General features: G+C 38.7%; 1 protein-coding gene across 4 annotated transcripts in view; it reads right to left on the bottom strand.

The window, feature by feature from the left end:
- Positions 1-17,181, bottom strand: part of POC1B (POC1 centriolar protein B) — a 92,853-nt gene that overhangs the window by 64,588 nt on the left and 11,084 nt on the right. For all 4 annotated transcript variants that reach the window (XM_012753866.3, XM_012753867.3, XM_076007118.1 and 1 more), the window contains exon 3: positions 4,283-4,454. In XM_012753866.3, the coding sequence (XP_012609320.1) occupies positions 4,283-4,454 (172 nt within the window). The remainder of the gene's footprint in view (positions 1-4,282; positions 4,455-17,181) is intronic.

The following is a 17,181-nucleotide window of genomic DNA, read 5'->3' as shown; positions in this document are numbered from 1 at the left end:
GATCTGACTTTCCCATTCCCATCTTCCTTCCACCAGTAACGACAAATCAGACCCCCAGTGTGTATCTAAGGCCTTGCTGACCCTGTAGGCCCAAGCTCACACTCACAAGCAGAATGAAGAATAAATGGTAACAACACACGTCACTTTTCAACACCTTCAAATTTCAGATGCATTTTTTTTCCCTCCTTGGCTAGAATGGAAAAAAAAAAAAAGAGGATAAAAAGAGAGAAAATAATGTGAGGCATTTGAGAAGCAGAAAAAAATAGATAGAAGCAGGCTGGACAGTGTTTGACTGAGGGCATATTCGTTCATTCCTTCATTCAGCAAATCCTTAGTGTGTAACCACTGTGTGCTGGGAACAGTAGTCAGCAAAATAACCAAGGCCCTGCTCCTACACTCTAGAGAGTCAGACAGTAATCAAACAAGAAAGTAGGTCGGATGGTGTGAGTGCTGTGGAGATAAACAGAACCCAGCTGGAAGGGGCTGCAGTTTTAAACAGGGTGTCCAGGGCCTGCCTCACAGAAAGGTGGCCTTGGAGCAGAGATTAAAGAAGGGAGGGAGTGAAGCTTGAAGAAAGCAGTGTCTTGGAGAGAGGAAGTGAGGACAGAGCCCTGAGCTGGGAGCCTGGTGGCTGTGTGGGAGAAAGCCAGGAGGGCAGCAGGGGGTGGGAGAGGCCCAGAGTGAGGCTGGCCAGGTGAGGGGCAGTCTGGGAACACTGGCACAAGTAGCACTTCCCGAGGTGATATGTGGGAAACCCTACCTTGGGCCAGTGTCCCCAAGGCACTTTTACCTTATAGTATATCTAGGACTTAGCAGTTTGCCCATTGAGAAAGTTACATTTTTGTTTCTGAAACTCTGGTGCTAGAAAGAAAAAAGAAAAAAAAAAGAGAGAGAAAGTTACATTTATACTACTGATGCCTTATGGGGAAAACTGCCATAACTGCTTGACAAAGATCAGGCAACAGAATTTAATCTGAAATAATATATCCGGATCATATTTTCCAGTGTTCGCACTGGCCTCCCATACACTTGCACCTCATCCTGTGTTTTGCTACCTTGGTTGGTCAGAGCAACATCTGCTTGTCTCTAAGCCAGAAGCCTGGAAGTCGCCCCAACTCCTCCCCCTTCCTCTCCTCCCACATCCAGCAACTCAACAAACCACATCCAAATCGTCCTCACTTCCTAAATATCTTTGAGATCCTCCTCTTCTTTCTATCCCTGCTCTGCTTGCCCTAAGCTAGATATATCCTCAACATCCTTCACCTAGGTTATTGCAAAAGCCTCTTAGCTGGTCTCCCTGCTCTAATCTTGTATCCCTTTCCGTTCACCTACATACTGTGCTTATTACCTTGCTGTGAGTGTAACTCCAAGCACATAAATCCCAGTGTAGACGTGTCACTGGCTGTCCTCCAACAGAAAGCACAACGCCCAAGCTCTCTGGCAAAACATCCTGCCACAACACTGAACTTTGTACTTGGCACGGTTATGGTGCTTCAAACACACCTCTGCCTTTGCACTTTCCGCTTTCTCAGTTTGGAGTATTTCCCCCATCCCCAGACCTCCTTGACCAAGCCAGACAAGCTTATTCACTCCCGATGTGCTTCAGCTATTTTGCTTACTGCACTATACAGTGACTTGAAAAAAAAATAAACCTGTTTCTTTCCTATTAAGCAGTCAGTTTTTTGAAGCCAGGAATAATAATTTCTTTATCTATTTAAGACCAGCATCTAGCACAATGCCAGGCACATAAAAAGAGCTCGACACATTTCATTGCATTCCACTAGAAAGAGTCCATACTTAAACGTTCTTAGGTCAAACCTGGCTCAGCCTTCCTGTGGCCTGCAGGAGGCAAAGGTGACTTTATCACAAATCTCTATCCTCTCACATATAATATTATGTCAGGAATAACTGAAATAAATACTAAATGAAAATTAGGAGGGAGCATCCAGGGACTAGCTCAGTGAAGTCTCTACGGAGATTTCTATGAGTAGAAATCAGGAGTGTAATGTGGCCTGAATTCAAGCATAAGGCCCAGAGGAAACAAAGGAAAGACTTGGCATCTGCAATGACCGGGAAGCCAAGCCGACAGCCAGTCACCATCATAAAAATCTGCCCTGAAATGCAGTTCTGACCCCACACTCAGGCAGGCTATTCTGCTTGCTTGCTTTCTAAAAGGCCCTTCTCTCAGCTGGCCTAACCACTGCATCCTGTCTCGGCAGGAAGCATTTAAAAAACCATGATAGGAGTGCCTTTGTTGTGCTGGTGCTTAACTGGTTTCTACTTCCTCATCTTGTTTTAATACAGGCTCTCTGCCTCCCACATATTTACCTGTCTGCTCAGCCAAATTCTCTTGACCGCCCATTGTGATGAACTCCAGGCTAGACCTGCTTTCACACTTGCTCTTATCTAATTCTTTCTTAGCCTCCCAGCCACTAGCCGTGGTGTCTCTCTGCAGATAGCCACTGGCACTCCTATCATCCCTGTGCATGTGTGCTGCTCCTCTCTACTGGAGGTGGAGTATGTTTATTTCTCCCCACTTTCAATCTGGGCTGGTGTTGTGACATTATCTGGACCAACGGAATGTGGCAGAGATGACAGCATGTTTCAGGCCTAGCCCTTAAAAAGTCTAGCAGCTTCTGTCTTCATTCTCCTGGAACCCCATTGTCACTCTGTAAAAAAGTCCTGCTGGAGAGAGAGCACAGGGAGAACTAAGGTGCCCAAGCCAATAGCCCGCACCAAGGCCCCAGGCGTGTGAGTAAGGCATTGGCTCATCCAGCCCAGCTGCCAGCTCAATGAAGTTGCGTGAGTAATCTCAGCCAACACCAGCGGGACAGAAAAACCATCCAGACAACACACAAAATTGTGAGAAATGATAGTTTTTGTACTAAGGTACTGAGTTTTGGGGACTGTTAGGTGGCAATAGATAACTGATACATCAGCTTCCTTCCCATTGCCATAATCCACCATTGCTCTGGCCCCACTAGGACATGATTAAAAAGAGAAACTAGAGACATCTACACCAGCTTAATCACTGTACTTAGATTAGCTATGACAAATTAATGATGCAGTGTGCTTTTAGCTCATCTACCCTTATACAGTTTGTTCGCTGAGATTTCCTTAAATTAGTAATGGGAGACTGAAGATAGCAAAAACACGAATTCTAAATTCTCAAAGTTAAGGATTTTGGAACACGTTTCCCTTGGACCCCAAACCAGTCTCCTTCTCCTTATATAAATCCCCTCTACATTGCCATCCACATTATCGTTATAACACAACACTTCTTTTCAGTAGTATTTGCTATCATCAGGATGATGTTTGGGTTTCTCAACATGGAGTTTCCCTTGGGCAGAGGCAGAAATAAATGCCCACTGGCAGAGGAATGCCCCGTGAGCTTTCCTTCATTGGGTGGGGGGATAATATGATGTGTGGGATTTCTTCTAAAAATACTCCAGGAAAAAAAAGGTTGTGTGTTGGAGACGGGGCTGAAATAGACAAAATAAGATGGGCAGTACACTGATAATCATCAAAGCTGGTTGATGAGGATCTGGGGGGGGGGTGTTATGCTATTCATTCTATTATCATGTATGTTTGAAAATTTATAGACTCAAGAGCTTAAAAAATGTTAAAAAATCATGACAATATTTGTTTAAAATAGATAGGATATCAGCTAGTGGTTGAAAAGCCTCTTATAGAGAGATTTATTAGAACAGGATATGATCTTACCCAAATGTGATGATTTACACTTTTGTCAGAAATTTTCTTTAACAAGAAAATTCTGGAGCCCGATAATGAATGATAAAAATCAAAGAACAGTTTTGGCACAGACGTTTTCTCAATAGGGATGCAAGGGCCCCTAAAGAATCCATAAATGGGTGTCAGGAGGTTAATAAACTGTAAACTTTTGGTTTTACAAGTTGATGTATATCTTTCTGGGGAGGTATTCTAAAGCTTATATCAAGATTTACAAAGAAATTAAAAACTACTACTGCTACTACTACCCTCCCCATAAATTTAAGATATATTAAACATATTCCCATGTCTAGAAATAGTTTTCAAAAAGAAGATATAATTATAGGTTAAAGATGAGGGCAAAAACTGTGCAAAATAGTTCGAATATGCATCAAGGACAGTATCCCTCCTGTGCGACTGGGACTCAGATGGTGTAGGTAGGTAACCGGGGAGTTTGGGCATTCCCAAGAAGTACCAGAGGAGCGGTCAGGCTCCAGCTTTTGTTCACATTTCTAGATCCGAAGCATATCAAGTGTTCCTTTGTTTCTCTTACTTATCAGGAATCCAGAGTCTAACGGTCCTGTCTCGTGAGGCAGATGCCAATAAGTTTCCATGTGGAGAAAACTGCACGCTGGTTACGACATCCTTGTGACCCACATATCTGTAAGCTCTAGCCTGTGGCTTGAAACTCCACACCATGAGAAAGGTGTCCCAAGAAGCAGTAGCTATCAAGAAATAAAAGAACAAAACCACTGTTTGTTAAAACGTAAACATATGCATGTCTCATTACAATGGGCAGCGAATCTAAACAACAAGGCCTCCAGGTAACGGACGGGCTGGAGGTTCTAAGGCTGACAGGCAAAAGCAAAAGTGTTTTTTAAAGATCCTCAAAACTACATCACTCACATGCAAGGTTGTCTATGACCTATGTAACTACACTGAGGGATTACTGGTCCCTGTATTCAATCAGAGCTCAGTAACTATTTATTTACTAAAAGGTGGCAATACAGAGTAACAGAGAGTACACTAGACTGAGTCAGATCTGCCTCTAACTCTCTGGGTGACTGGGAAACTTAATTAACCTCTGTGTCATGAAGACTGAATGTTTTCCCTAAGAGGGCTGGATGAGATAATTTTTTAAACTGTTTACGTGGAAATAATTTCACATTTACAGAAAAGCTACAAGAATAACCCAAATAACGCTACTATACCCTTTACCCAAATCCATCTGTTGTTAATATTTTGCCTCTTTTGGCTTATCATTTGCCCTGTGCTCCTCTTTCTCTGTATATGAACACACATGCACACATCTATTTCCCAAACCATTTAGAAGTTGTATAAATCATGGCACCTTTATACCTAAATACTTCAGTGTGTTTTTTCTAAGAAAAAGGATACTCTTTTACATACCCATAGCAGAGTTATTAGCTACAGGAAATTTACCATAAATACTAAATTTTACCAACTGTATTTTAATTTTATCAATTGATCCAGTAATACTTTTATAGCTGGATAAGATGATCTTAAAAGTCTCTTCCTGCTCTGTAATTTTATGACATTTGCTGATTGATAAAAAAGTCATGTGTGTCAGACATTAGCTTAAGACTTTAAGACAAGAAAAACAAATGCAATCAATGGAAATAAATGCCTTGGCAACGAATGAACAAACAAGCAAATGAAACATTTTTAACTCTTGCTTAAAAAACAAATTTTATTAAATATTATGTGCACATAGCTCCAGAAATCGCCCCAGTAACAGAAAATAGGTCAATGAGAACCACTAAGTCTAGACTGTAGAATGCTTAGAAAAAAAAATGCAACTTTATAAACTTGAAATACAATTAGTATCACTGTTAGGAGAGAAATAGGGCCTGGCTATATAGTCACTGAAATCTTCTAAGTTCTTTGGCCAACATATAAAATTCATTTGGACTTAGCCTATGCATTATTTACACATAAAACAGTTAAAGTGAGGTCACAAATTTTGAGCTATAATGTTGCTTATCACCTCCTTTTTAAAAAAGCATAGAAAGTCAATGTTCTACCACAGCTCGTCCAAATTATTAAATACTTCTATTAAGGTCTGAATTATCTTGGGTTAATGTAGACAGGGAAGACAATGAATTATCATATGCATCACATTTAGGACCCTATTTGAGTTCTATGCATTATGCTGCAAACAGGATATACAAAAGCAAATAAGATGCAATCCATTCCCCCAAAGAATCACAGGATAGTAGGGAAGACATCATTAATAATATCATACACTACAGAGGACTTTCATATATTATTAACTCATTAACCTTAGATGGGGTGGTTAGGTGGTCCATTCTGAGGAAAGGGCATTTGAACAGAGAGCTGAGTGAAATAAGGAGTGATCCAGGCTAAGATATAGAGAAAGAACACCCTGGGCAGAAGGAACCCCATATGTATAAGACAGTATTATCTCATGCGGTGGGATGCATAAGACAATAATGCTCTTGGAAAACTGAGGAATGGCAAGAAGGGCAATGTTTCCACAGTAAAGGAGAAAGAAAGAGACCGGTTGGAAGGAAGCCGAGAAGGAGGCAGAGGTCAGATGAGGGGCTATGGTGAGACGTGTATAATTTATTCTAAGTGCAAAGGGAAATCTTTGTAGGATTTTGAGCAGGGGGATCTCGGGATCCGGTTTAAGAAAATTGTCACTCTGATAATCAGGAAGGGATGACCTTTTCAAAAAATTGTGTTGGGTCAACTGGATATTCATAAGAAAAAAATGAATCTTGACTCCTACACTTTATACAATATACAAAAAGTTAATTCCACTACATTTAGAATGTAGATGTAAATGTGATAAGTAAAACAATAAACTTTTAGAAGAGAACACAGAATATCTTCATGACCTTGGGGTAGGCAAAGACTGCTTTAAAAGGACATGAAAATTACTAGCCATAAAGGAAAAGAATGACTATTTATACTATACTAACATTAAGAAATGACATTCATTGATAGATACCACTAACCAAGTGAAAAAGGAAGCCACGGAGTGGCAGAGAACATATTTACAATACATATTTCCAACAGACAACAAAGTGTGCATATACAGAATCTATAAAGAATTCTACAAATCAATAAGAAAGTGGCAAAATACCCAATAGGAAAATAGGCAAAGGACGTAAACAGACACTTTATAAAAGAGGATATCTAAATGGCCAATAAACACATGAAAAGGTGTTCAATTCCATGAGTCACCAGGAAAATGCAAACTAAAATCACAATGAGGTATCCCTACACCCTCATCAGAATGATTATGATGAAAAAGACAATTAACACCAAACCTTGGTGAGGACGTAGAACAACTGGAACTCTCATATAATACTGGTGATTATAATCACTTTGAAAATCTTTTTTGAAATATCTATTGAAGCTGAGTATACACTTATTATTTAACTTGGCAGTTCTGCTCCTAGGTACATACCCAACAGAAATTCTTACTGTGTTTAGCAAGAGACATGTACAATAACATTTGTGGCAGTACTATTTAAAATTGACTAAAACTAGAAATCCAACTATCCATCAGAGTGGATACATAAATTATGATATATTCATGCTATATACCTCCTATGTAATTAAATTTCATCTATATGTAGCTTAATAAGAAGAAAAACTAATCTGTGAAGTTAGAAGTAAGCACAGAGTTTATCTGGATGGCAGGGAGGGAGGACAGAGGCTGGATGGGAGCACAAGGGAAACCTCTGGAGATACTGGTAATGTTCTATTTCTTGCTCTGGGTGTTGTAATGGGTATATCACATTGTGAAAGTTCACCAAGCTGTACTATTATGATTTGTGCAATTTTTGGTAATTATCCACATTTAAATAAAACATTTAGAAAAAAAACAAAAAAACTATTAATACTTTAGCTGTTGTGGGGAGAATATATAGGGTCAGGGGACAGAACTGAAGAAGGAAATCAATTAGGAGGCTACTGCAATAATCTAGTCAAGAGAAGACAATGGTCTGCACTAGGCTGGAGGCCATGGAAGTGAGAGAAAGAGTTAAAATCAAGACACATCACAAAGGTAGAGCCTATGAGGCTACTAACAATTAGATGTGACGGAGAGAAAAAGAGAAGCAGCGAAGGTGCCAGGCTCTGACCTGGGTACCTAAATGAATCTTAGTGCTATTTAATGGGATGGGAAAGACCAGAAGAGAAGGAGGTTTGGAGTGATGAAGGGTGGAGTAGAAATCAAAAGTTTTGTCTTGTTAACATGTCTAAGAAAAAAACAAAAGAAAAAATAAGAAATCAAAAGTGTTTGGACACAGTAAATTTGAGATGCCAATTAGACACACAAATGGAAATGTCAAGTAGGGAGATGGACGTTCCCACCTGGAGCTCAGGGAGAGGGTTTGACTATTGGTTAAAAGAACAAACTGTAGAATTAGACTCCCTAGGTTCAAATCCAGGCTGTCACTTACTACTGTGTGCCATTGGGCAAGTTACTCAACCCCTCTGTGCCTAGGACACTTCATCTGCACAAGATTGTATTAAAAGTATTAAATGAAATAATACTTGTAATTTAAGCCTGCCCCATAGAAAATACTCAAATGTAGCTATTATTGCTACAGGTTTTTTGTTGTTGTTGTTACTCTTAGCAGTAGCCTAGAGAAAGCCTTAAAGACCGTAAACTGGATTGACTCACCTAGGAAGTGAGTCCATAAAAAAGAAGAGGGTGAAAGTACTTAACCTTCAGATAGGGAAGAGCAAAGGAAAGAGCCATAAAGAAGAAGGACACAAGGAAATTGTGGTGTCCAGGGAGGCAAGAAGTATTCCGAGAGGGTGACAAACTGTGAAATACGTTGAGGAGATTGAGTAAGCTCAGGCCTTATCAGGGCCTGCTACATAATCTGCCATGCCCAGTAAAACATGTAAATGTGAGGCCCTTGTAGGAAGATGATTAAGAATTTCAAGACAATGATAGCTCAGTGTTAAAGTATGCATGGGGCCCTGTGCCACTGCGCAGGTGGTATGCTCACAAAGCTGGCCGGGGGCCAAGGACCAAATGTTGGTTTGGCAACAAGAATTGCCTCAGTGAAATGGTGGGATCAAAGCCAGAATGGCATGGGTTGAGGTGAATTTTCATGAAATGAAAATTAACTATATATAGTTAATATATAAATATAATGTATAAGATTTATATATTAACTCTCTCTCATTGTCTTATACATTATATTTATATATTAACTCCCTCCCATACACACACACACACACACCCATATTTTATCATTCCCTAACTCATTTAAGGTTTACAGAGTCGCTAATAGTCAATATAAGGGCCAGAAAGATGGTATTACAGGATCATGGTATAGCAACAATTAATTGGGGGGAGTTAAGGGGATAAGGATGTGAAGCTTAACTGAGAAGGTGACACAGGGCTTGAGTCTTTTGTCAGTGGAAGAGGTAAAGGGCCCCCTAACAAGATTAAACTTCAGTGTATTCTCCATGTTCATCCACATAATATCTGCATTATACACAAAGGAGGCTAAAACAATTAAAAATTTAGAGTTGATGGTTACACACCCACATTAAATCAACACTTGCTATACAGCTGCTCCTCAATTTATGATGGGGTTTACATGCAGACAAACCCATTGTAAAGTCAAAAAATTATAAGTCAAACCATTGTTAAGTTGGGGCCCATCTGTGTATCAGCATGAAACCTGCTAAAGAGAAGCGACTCAGAGAGTAGGATGAACAAAGGGCTTCAGGGACAGGGACAGCCTAATCCAGGGTGAGATGGCATTTCGGAGGCCTGCTGATTATGGAACACCAGAAACAGAGATGTTCCAATTACAACAGTATGGCTCAAAGTATATTAAATTTTCTTTTAAACTTTAGGAAAATAGAAAAAAAAAAAAACACTAATTGTCTATAAAAACTCCATAAATACATTCTTATGAAAAATTATGAAAACCAACACTGACTTTTCCTCTTCCTTAACCTTCTTTCTTAGGAAAGAATTGTCCCACCAAACCCTAATACCATGATAAAAAAAAAAAAAAAAAAGGTATTTGATTATTATTGTCAATGTGTACTGTGTCAACGTGGAATTTGCTTTCATATATTTCCATTGAAACACACCCTACATAAACATTACCACATATTTAAAATGTCAAAGCTTGTACCATTCATTAGCCAACTGGTTTATTTTGAGATAAAATGTCAAAGGGAGGAAGTTAAAAAGAAAAGGTTTAAATAGTAAATCTACCAATTTTAAAAACATTTATGTTCTATAACAATAATCAATTGTTTCAAGAAATCTTTGTTAGGACATAAGAAAGAACAAAGCCTATGCTTACCTACCTCAGTGCTTTGTCTCTGGAGGTGACAACCATGAACACACTAATGGAAAACATGTTTGCTCTCTGTAATGTCCAAAAAGCAAACAGTTTTTATGTTACCTTAAGTACCAATAACTTCCTTGAGCCAACCCAAGCTCTCTCAGTCATTGATTTAACCAAAATCAACTACAGTTACCTAGAAGTTTGATCTGCCAAGAATACTACTTTCTGAAAAGAAATGGTGCTGATTGCCTCCAGTTTTTGTGTTTCTTGTAAATTATCTTATGTATCTTTTCAATTGGCAGTACCCGTGCCTGACACAGAATGCTAATATTACAAATGGGTATTTAAATCTCCTTCCAGTCTTTGGCCACCTGGTTCCCCTTCCTAAATGCAACCAGCTTTACCGTGTTCTAGGGAATACAAATGTCTATCCTCATGTATTTTTTATTCAAATGGTAGTATATTATACATACTATTATGCATTTTGCCTCTCCACCTTCCTCCACTTAGTATGATATATGTGGGAGATCATGTTTTGTTAATACATAGAGCGGCTTTATTCTTTTTTGGGTAAAATTTTTATTTTGATAATTTTAAGCTTATGGAAAAATTACAAGGTAGCACAAGAAACTCCCATGTATTCTCTATCCTAGATTTTGTCTTTGTTTATATTTTGTCTATTTGCTTTATCATTTTCTCTCTACATATAAATACTTTTACATATGCATATTTTTTAACTATTTGAAACAAAGTTAGAGATATAATGCTTCTTTACTACTAAATATTAATACTTCAGTGTGTATTTCTTAAGAACAAGGACATTTGCTTACATAAATCACAGTATAATTTAAAAAGTCAGGAAATTAAATAGTACTATTTAATACACAGTCTGGGTTTGGCATACCCGTGGGTTTGGCATCTCTGAATTCAACCAATCACAGATCAAATATATTTCAGAAAAAAAAGGGTCCATACTGAACAGAAACAGACTTTCTTTTTTGTCATTATTCCTTAAATAATAACAACTACTTACACGGAATTTATATTGCATTAGGTATTACAAAAAAAATCTACAGAAGATTTAAAGTATATGGGGCCGGGCGTGGTGGCTCACACCTGTAATCCTAGCACTCTGGGAGGCCGAGGTGGGAGGATTGCTCGAGGTCAGGAGTTCAAAACCAGCCTGAGCAAGAGCGAGACCCCATCTCTACTATAAATAGAAAGAAATTAATTGGCCAACTAATATATATAGAAAAAATTAGCCGGGCATGGTGGCGCATGCCTGTAGTCCCAGCTACTTGGGAGGCTGAGGCAGCAGGATTGCTTGAGCCCAGGAGATTGAGGTTGCTGTGAACTAGGCTGATGCCACGGCACTCACTCTAGCCTGGGCAACAAAGCGAGACTCTGTCTCCAAAAAAAAAAGTATATAGGAAGATTATATGGGAAGATATGCATAGATTATTATGCGAGTACTACATCTTCTTATTGAAGGAACTTGAGCACCCATGGATTTTGGTACCCTCAGGGGTTCTAGAACCAATCTCCCATAGATACTGAGGGACAATTGTATGTTATTATTTTATTCACAGTTCATATCTATATTTTGTCAATTACTACTATTTTCCCCAGTCCAGTATATGCACTGCATTAACTGCTATGTGTCCTTAGTCTCCTGCAACTTAGGAACAGTTCCTAGGCTGCTTTTGTTTTTATTGACTTAGGTATTCTTAAAGACTGCAGGCCTGTTATTTTAGTAGCATGTTCCTTAATTTTGTTTTTTTTAATGTCTTCTCATGGTTAGATTCAGAATATACATTTTTGGCAGGAATATCACAAAAGTTATGTTGTACCCTTAGCAATGCATCATAATAGGGAGCACAGGATGTCTTTTGTTCTACTATTGGTAGTGCTGACTTTGATCACTTGGTTTAGGTGATTTCTATTATGTAAAGTTAGTATTTTTTCCCCTTTATAATTAATAAGTAACTTGTAGGGAGATACTTTAAGACTACATAATTATCCTCTTCTTCCTCACCAAACTGTCACACACTAATATTTGCCCCCTTTGATAATTTTCCAACTCATCATTCTTTCTATAATTTACTAATTGATAAGTTAATGAATTAATATTTTTAAATTTATTATTATAAGGAAGAACCATCCCTTTTCCTCCATTTATCTATTTATTCATCCACCTTTGTATATCAGTATGGACTCAGGTTATTTTATTCAATGGGTTACAATCCATAACTCTCATTACTTACTTCACTCTCAAATTGTTCCAGATTTGGCTAGTAAAAGCCCCTTAAAGACGGTTTCTGTGTCCTTCTTCTATGTTTCCATCATTCAATTATTCCTTACTTTCTAGAATTATAAGATGTTCTAAAATGTATTTTTTTTGCCCCAGTCCTGGAATGGGCCTTTACCCCTAGAAAGCTCTGATTTATTTTAGTGGAGAATAGTATTTAGAAACCAAGATCTGGGCACTCTGTTTGCTCATTGCTACTAGTGTGTCAGTGAACAGAGGTAAGAAATAAGATAGAAATCTCAGCAAGCATAACTCAGAAATTATCTATAAATAGAAAGCTATATCTAAACATAGATATGTCGATAGATACAGATATGAAAAACCATGAGTTCTAACACCAAAGAGTGCACCCTCGCCCCCACCCTCACCTTTCCGTATTTGTAACTCTCTTCTCCCACAATAAGGAACCTGACGCCCCATTTTGCTAAATATATTTTTGCTCAAGCCTAGAATACAAACGGTGGTTTCAGAATCATGAAAGCACACCACTGCAAAAAGCAATCCACTAACTAAAGTTCAGGATTCAGTTTAAAAAAAAAAAAACAAAAAAAAAACAGGAGGCAACTAAATTATGGGTGGCTCCTTTTTGGTCTTATCATACTTAGTTTTATATTTTGTTAGCGTGGGTCTGCTTCACCTTTGAACTTAGGCTGGGGCACGCCTAAGGCATTTCAGGTGTGGCACTGATTGCTAAGGAATGGCCTTTCTGACTTTATCTCAACTAAATGCCTGGGGAGCTCAGAGAGATTTCCCCTCTGTTGGAGCTAAAGATTTGGACTCCTAGCCCTGTAAGGTCACTAGTATTACCATTCAGCAATTAGTCCAGCCACAAGCAACCTTGGGAGGGCTCATAGATTCTGGCCCTGCACATCCTCAGCTCAGCCAGGCTGTCAGTCTGTTCTGGCTCTACCTCTCTGCTGTGCAGCAGGAAAAGTACCCCCAGGAAGAAAGCCAAGGGGATCATAGGACTCACCCTGTGTGTTTCTCTTCTTGCAAGGATCATAGTTTTGTACTCTCCATAGCTCAATGCCTGAAAGCGGTTGCCTCGCATACTTTGTCTAGTTTTATACCTGTTTCCAGCTACCAATTACTGTCATCAACCTGCCTTGTTCTTTTTATTAGTTGTGTAGCATTCTATTGTATAGCTATACCTTAAGTTATTTAGCCAGGGCACCCCATTTAGGTTGTTTGCAGTCTTACACTTTTACAAAGGATGCTGCAATGTACATGTGTTATTTCCAACAAGTGTAAATACATCATCGTGATAAAGTCCTAGAGGAGTTTTTGCTGGATCTAGGTCAAAGAGTACATATTTTACAATTTGCTAAAAAGGTCCACATTCATAATGTAGTATCTTACACAACTGTATACATTTGAATTATATTCCCTCGCAGGCCTTTTCATTCCGCATTTAAGAGAGTTCTGATAATTTAGATTATTTTCATATAGAAATCCTTGAATTTTTCAATTATTTCAGAAGTCCTTCTATATATTTTCTATCTCCATTATGTCATACTATAAAATCTACTACTGGAATTAAACTCAGCTTTCTAGTTTGAAGGCACCATGATTTTGTACTTTCTGCTGCATTTCCATGTTCATATTAGCCATTGGGTCACAAACGAAACACTGGACTGTATTCTTCAGGGAAATATAAACAAGGAAGTCTTCTAAAGAACCCTATGAGAAGGAATTGTCTATTAATATTTTTAAGAAAAGAAAAAATGCAATCCCTAGGCACACGTATCTATAAACCTCAATGGAAGTAACAGAGAGGACTGCACAATGAAGACAATATTCCAATCTTAACTAGATAAGCTTTAACATATAATAATGTCAGAATGAATCTGTGCTATCCAAGCACTGCATAATAATATAATTAAGTGATGACACTAACTTAAAATCCCTCTGCCTTGAATGAGGGAATAATTGAGCATGTTTTCTTTCTAGCTGTTACTAAGTAATTAGCTTCCTAGTAAAAGCAGGGTCTAAAGGTGCTTTAAAAATCAATCTTTAGTAGTGACAAGCTGAAGAAGTTGAATTTAATTTATTCAAAATCCACGTCTTTGAGGACTGGCAATGACAATAACACCTTTCCCGACTTACTATAGGCCTAGTACTTTTAAATACTTCATAAGTACTGTACTCTTTTATTTAATACTCATAACAAGGTAAATATTCTTCTTCTTCTTTTTTTTTTTTTTTTTTTTTTTTTTTACAGATCAAGAAATGAGGCTTAGTGAGGTTAAGGAACTTGCCAAAGTCAAGCATATGTAAAGTGGTAGAGCTTGATTTCTAACCCAGTTCTATCAGACACCAAAGCCTGGGCTTTTCACCAATAAGCCAGTGTTTCTCAAAGCACAGGGGATTTGTGGATTATAACCATTAGAATTACTGGGGACCTTATTAAAAATGTATTATTCCAGTAAATTATACATTCTTTGGACCCAGGAATATGGAATTTTGACAAGTTTATCACTTAATTCTAATACACATTGAAACTTGAGAAATAATTACAATCTGTTACTTCCTCTCAGTGTATACACTAAATTATTTTAGCACTTGGGAGTAACTTTTTAAGCTAGAACAAGAGAAGCTCAACAAAGCTACTACACAGGTGCCATCAAGAACCATAACAGGAAAAGAATTTTTGGCAAACTTTTATTAGGGTTTCACTGCAGGGAAAGTAACCTAAAAATTTCAAACTTCACTCTGCTTTTATTTAGCCAAAAAAGGAGAGAATTAACTTATTCTTTACCACCATTTATTTTACAAACACCCTACATCAGGCGTCCTCAAACTACAGTCCGTGGGCCACATGCGGGTGTTTTTGCCCATTTGTTTTTTTACTTCAAAATAAGATATATGCGGCGTGCATAGGAATTTGTTCATAGTTTTTTTAAAAACTGTAGTCTGGCCCTCCAACGGTCTGAGGGACAGTGAACTGGCTCCGTTTAAAAAGTTTGAGGACCCCTGCCCTACATGTTAAACAGGGATTGAGTCAATGACAGGATAACCCTGAAGGACAAAAGTAGGGAGGATGACAACTTCAATGTTAAAATTATGTAATTTTAAATTGAAACTTCTTAAATACAGCTTAGATTTTGCAACCCATGTGAAAATACTTTTAAATTCTTTTACTGTTTGTTTAAACTTGAGTATGGCCCTCTGGGAAAGAGATTGATTGGCCTACTGGAGAAGAGTATGTCTGAAAAATCAGACTCCGAACCAGCTCCACCAGGCTCTGCTACTTACTAGCCATGTGGTTTTGGGAAAGTTACTGAACTTCCAGTTTCCACACCATAAAAAGGGATGACAATACTTAACTGTCTATTGCTTTCTCCCATCTGCTCCTCTCTCATCACCTCCTAACCTAGTCTGTGAAACCTAAGAGCCCACACCTTCTAAGAGGCTACAGAGAAAAATCCACCATGCTTCAGGTTTTGTTTCCTCCAGTCACATCTGAAGTTTAAGCCTTTAGCCTCCCTGGTCCCAATCACTGTGCCAACCCTCACTCCCATAATGCTCTGGAAATCCCTTAGCTGACCCCAACAGCCATGCCTTCCTTCCTTCCCAAAGCTACCATTGGGCCACAGGAATATCTGCTGGGTGATCTCCCTTGTATCCATTCCTCCTCTCTGAAAGCCCCTCCTCCCCATTAACTAACACCTTGACTCTGCTTGGGGACACCAAAATCCCTGAAACCCTTTTAAGCAGCAATCATTTTCTCTTTCACACATCACCTACTTCAGGTCACGGTCTTCCTCTCCATTCCAACCCTGAGTGTCATGAGTTCATTCAGCAGATACCTGAGCCCTCTGATATGTAAGACATAGGAGGGGAGAAGAAGTTCTAAGTAACAAAATAGACAAAATCTCTTAAATGGGGAGCTTAAATTTAAGTGGAGAAGCAGGCAATTTTTCATTGTGCTAAGAGATATGAAAGAAAGTCATAAAGAGTATTTGAGGTGGGGGTGGAATACTTAATTTAGATAGAGTATCAGTGGCATTTTAAGTGGAGGCATGAAGGACAAAGAGCCAACCAAGCCGAGAGTGCAGTAGTGAAGAACACTTCAGACCAAGGGGAAAACAGGGCCTCTCCAAAGACCTTTTCTTCCATGTCTTCTCAGCAAACCCATTCTATGGGCACAGCCTGGATCTTGTCACCAGTGGAACCTGAACACTTCCCAAATCACTGAATGAAATCCACCATGACAACTTGCTTTCCTTATCACTCACTACTTAGTTGCTTCCATCTCATCCAGAACTCCAACTGATTGACCTGAGTTCTCCACTGAGGTATTTTCCTCACCACCTTCAGTTCACAATCCAATTTATAATTGTCATTTTTCTTCTTATTCAATTGATAACCCACTCCCCACATACATTCAATCCCTTGATTCTCCCTCCTTCCTTCAAATCCCCCTGGAAAAATCCCAATCACTCTGCCTTTTCTGAGACTATCTATACTAGTGAGAATTGCTGAATACCTCCCCTCCCTTGACAGACTGGAAAGACAAGACGTATAAATTCATGATCATGAATTTCACATGAGTCTCTACACTGCAAAGCTGTGCACGACTCTCTATTAGTTCCCTCCTGACTCTCGCTAATGACTATTTAATATTTTTTCCTCTTTATTCTACCCTACTCCGACCTTGGCTTTCACAATACCCTACTATTAGGTTATTAAGTATGAAATGTCTGACTTCCTTAAGTACTAAGCTTGACAGTTGATATATCTGACATTTCACTTTGACACTGTTTGTTTTATTTTTATTGTGAAGATACATCCTTTCAAATGCATGGTTTGGCTAGTGAT

Source organism: Microcebus murinus, chromosome 10, assembly GCF_040939455.1.
Source record: "Microcebus murinus isolate Inina chromosome 10, M.murinus_Inina_mat1.0, whole genome shotgun sequence".
Lineage (NCBI taxonomy): Eukaryota > Metazoa > Chordata > Mammalia > Primates > Cheirogaleidae > Microcebus > Microcebus murinus.
This window is presented reverse-complemented; position numbering and strand designations above follow the sequence as displayed.